The sequence below is a fragment of the Monodelphis domestica genome, chromosome 6 (genome assembly GCF_027887165.1).
Source record: "Monodelphis domestica isolate mMonDom1 chromosome 6, mMonDom1.pri, whole genome shotgun sequence".
NCBI classification, from domain to species: domain Eukaryota; kingdom Metazoa; phylum Chordata; class Mammalia; order Didelphimorphia; family Didelphidae; genus Monodelphis; species Monodelphis domestica.
Genome location: NC_077232.1, coordinates 18,209,273 through 18,213,368, shown reverse-complemented (window position 1 = coordinate 18,213,368; position 4,096 = coordinate 18,209,273). Strand labels below are relative to the sequence as shown.

Here is a 4,096-nt window from a genome sequence, read left to right as displayed (position 1 = left end):
TAGAGACAGGAGGTCCTAGGTTCAAATCTGGCCTCAGCCACTTCCTAGCTGTGTGACCCTGGGCAAGTCACTTGACCCCCATTGCCTAACCCTTACCACTATTCTGCCTTGGAGCCAATACACAGTATTGACTCCAAGACAGAAGGTAAGGGTTTAAAAAAAAAAAGAAACATTGAACAGGATTAAGTGAAAAATCCTGAAAGACTTATATGAAATGATGCAAAGTGAAATGAGAAGAGCTAGGAGAAGAGTGTATACAGTAACAAAAATATAGTATGATGATCAACTGTGAAGTATTAAACTATTATTAGCAAAACAAAGTTTCATGATAACTCCAAGGGATTCATGATTTAAAAAAAAAAAAACATTATCTACAGCCAAAGAAGGAACCCTTGGAATCTAACTGTAGATCAAAGGTTCCATTCTTCATTTTATTTCCATCATGAGTTTTTCTTTTAATTTCATATATAATGTGTGTCTTCAGTTGCAACATGGGGAATGTAGAAATACATATTGCATGAAAACATTGGTATATTGAACTATTTGCCACTTTAGGGAGGGAGAGAGGGAAGGAAAGAATCAGAATCATAAAATGCCATAAAAATTTGTCAAAAATTATTTCTACATATAATTGAAGAACATGAAATTTAATAAATAAACAGAAATCAATAATGAAGGGATAGAGTTATGAGAAAATTTCTAGACCCCCCCAAATTTACAAAAAATTATAAATCACAGAATCAAATGCAGAAAGACCAAAAAGTGACATGTGTCCTAGGTTTTAGATTGAGAGGAAGAATTCAGATTCTCTGATTCAAGTTATAAATGATATGTAGGACAAAGTGATTTCACTGTTCAGTCATTCAATCATGCCCAACTCTTTGTGATCCCATGGACCATAGCATGCCAAGATCTTCTGTCTTTCACTATCTCCAGAAGTTTCTCCAAGCTCGTGTTTGTTGTATCCATGACACTATCTATTCATCTTATGTTCTGCCACCCTCAATTCCATTTGCCTTCAATATTTCTCAATTTTGGGGTCTTGTCCAATGAGTCCTGTCTTCTCATTATGTGGCCAAAGTATTTAAGCTTCAAGAACATGGAGAATTTGTGCTTTAAAGATAAAAGAGGAGAAGAAAAATCCTTGAACAGTTTTCTTCTGAATCAGGAGAGTCTGAATAACTTTGTCCCATCAATAATTTTCTTAAAAGCACTCTTGACCTCTTTATTCCTTAGACTATAGACCAGAGGATTTAACATGGGAATTACCATAGTGTAGAACACTGAAGCAATTTTATCTATGTCCATGGAATGACTAGAGCTGGGCTGTAAGTACATGAAAATTACTGTCCCATAAAATATGGACACAGCTGTGAGATGAGAAGCACAGGTAGAGAAGGCTTTCTGCCGGCCCTCAACTGAGCGCATCCGCAGAATGGCAATAAAGATGAATAAGTAGGATATCAAAATGATGAAAAGAGCAAAAAAGACATTGAATCCCACAACAAAGAAGACAATCATTTCATTAATAGCTGTGTCAGAGCAGGAGAGAACCATGAGGGGTGGAATATCACAGAAAAAGTGATGGACCACGTTAGATTTACAGAAGTGGATGCTAAACGTGTTTCCTGTATGAATGGAGGAACTAAGAAAACCACAGAAGTAGGACCCAATAGCCAGAAAAGCACATAAACTGGGTGTCATGAGAGTGGTGTAATGGAGAGGTTTACACACAGCTGCATGGCGATCATAGGCCATTGTAGCCAAGAGGTAATTTTCAACAGTGGCTAAACCTGTAAAGAAGAACATTTGTGTAGCACATCCATTGAAGGAGATAAGTTTGTTCCCTGGGAGTAACCCAGACATTACCTTGGGAGCTATAGCTGAGGAGTAACTAAAATCCACCAGGGAAAGATTACTAAGGAAAAAGTACATGGGTGTGTGGAGACGAGAATCACAAAAGATCAGAGCTACTATTCCCAGGTTCCCCACAAAAGTGATTAGGTAGATTATGGTGAATATTATAAAGAGGGGGACCTGAAATTCTGGGACATCTGTTAGTCCCACAAGAATGAATTCCTTAACCTCTGATCCATTTTCCATGAATGACTTTAGAGATTTTGGTGTTTCACCTGGGAAAAGAAAAAAATCAACCAAATAAATTGTGGCAATAATTAATATTTTCTCTGGCTTATAGAATATGAGTTTTATTAAAATGTCAAAGGCATAGCAAAATGTTTTTATGTAGCTTAAATTTAGCACAATACTATCAGTGCTGCAATAATGACTATTTTGCATCTAGCAATAAGGAATATACCCTTCCACAATTTTAGCCTATATTACTGGACTTCAATGACCTTCATGTACTCCATGATGATTCTACCGTAGCTACACAGAGAATTGGCCATACCTTCGATTTATCCCTTTCTCATAATTGTTCCACCTTTATCCTCCAAAATTCTGTAATTCCCTCTTTAAATAGCAATATCCTATCTTCCATCTCTGACTCTCCCCTTCTAAAAACCAATTTACTTTTCACCCTGAATATCAATTGCTACATCCCTCCCTGTTTCACAAGTTTATTAGTTTTACTCAAATCTATCTCCTTTTCATTCATAACCTTGACCCTGTGGTTTACTGGTATAATCCACTCTAATAGCTGAATTAATATCCTTGACACTTTATGCTTTCACCAGTTACCAGAGGTTATGCCAACCCTCAATATTATCTACTCCTAATTCACTACAAATTCATGTTATCTTTTCTCTCTTGAACCCTTACTTGCCTAAATCGAATTGTTTATTTTTCTCCAATTAACTCTTAGTATTGCCTTCCAAAATATATCATTCTCAAGATCTTTTTGTCTTTCTTTATCACATCCTCTAAGATCCATCTAAGCAGAGAAATGTCTTCTTTCTTGAATTTCCTCTTTCACCAATCTACACACTGATGTGATCTTCACTAAACCATATTTTTTCATCCTTTTACCTTATTTAGGGGAAGAAATAAGTCTTCTCTCTGACAGAGTTAACTTTTCCATTCTGCTCCTCATTTAATCCCATCTTCTATCTTCCTAACAACAGCTTGTGTTTAGAGTACTGTAATGTTTTCAAATCATTTAAAAATAGTAGCTCATTTTATCCCCACATTAATGCTAGGAAGTAGATGCTATTGTTATCTCTATTTTACAAAAGAGGAAACTAAGGCAGACAAATTTCAAGTGACACACTTAAATAAGTATACAAAAGTCACACACTAAGTATACAAAGCCCAATTTGAGCACTGGTCTTTCTGAATATGGATCCAGCTCCACTCTATCCAATGGGACATCTGCCTTCAGGAGTCTCCCAATATTTTATTTTTGATTCTCCTTCTCCACTTCATCTTTCCTTGGTGTCTAAAATAATGCCATGGATAGCTCAGTGGATAGAGAGCCAAGCCTGGAGATAGGAAGTCTTGAGTTCAAGTCTGGTCTCAGACACTTCCAAGTTGTGTGACCCTGGACAAGTCACTTGAACCCAATAGCCTAGTCTTTACCCCTCTTTTGATTTGGAACTAATTCTTAGTATCAATCCTAAAACAGAAGATATGGGTTTAAATTCTTTTAATTAAAAATAATTCCCAGATTTCATTTTTTGAAAAAGCATCTTACTTTTAAAAAAAAGGATCTTCAATGGAATTGCCTTTCTATTAAAGCACAGATTTACTTTGTCATTCTGATGTTCTACAACCTTCCATAGATGTCTAATGCTACTAAAATTTTTTAATCTTTTTGGAATTCATATTCCTTTGGCCTTCAAACTACCTTGTCAGATGGATTTCACATTTTTCCACTCATGTATTCCACATTCTGGGAAGACTGATATACACTCATTTTGCTACCCAGAATCTCCCATCTTTAATCTCTGTGCCTTTGTATAAGCTGTCTCACATGCCTCAAATGCTCCATCTTCTCTATATTTCTGTTGAGAATCCCTGATAATCTTAAAGGTTATAATCAAGTACAAACTCTTATGTTCCAAACCCTTCCTGTTCCTCCTGTGGCTAGTGCTGTCACCTGAATGATCTATATTGGTGTGGAGGCTAAATAAAGTAA

General features: G+C 36.1%; 1 protein-coding gene across 1 annotated transcript; it reads right to left on the bottom strand.

The window, feature by feature from the left end:
* Window positions 1-814: 814 nt before the first annotated feature.
* LOC100026879 (olfactory receptor 5B12-like) lies at window positions 815-2,103 on the bottom strand. Its single transcript, XM_001377314.4, has 2 exons — window positions 1,194-2,103; window positions 815-858 (listed from the first exon to the last, which is right to left on the bottom strand). The coding sequence occupies exons 1-2, from the start codon at window positions 2,101-2,103 to the stop codon at window positions 815-817; spliced, it is 954 nt and encodes a 317-aa protein (XP_001377351.3).
* Between the last annotated feature and the right edge of the window lie 1,993 nt (window positions 2,104-4,096).

Bases quoted from the DNA above. Each gene is read 5' to 3' on its own strand.
- LOC100026879 (XM_001377314.4), bottom strand. From the start codon at position 2,103: ATGGAAAATGGATCAGAGGTTAAGGAATTCATTCTTGTGGGACTAACA. The intron at 859-1,193 runs ATGGGACAAAGT...TGATTGAATGAC, and splicing joins TGCTTTTAAGAAAATTATTG to TGAACAGTGAAATCACTTTG.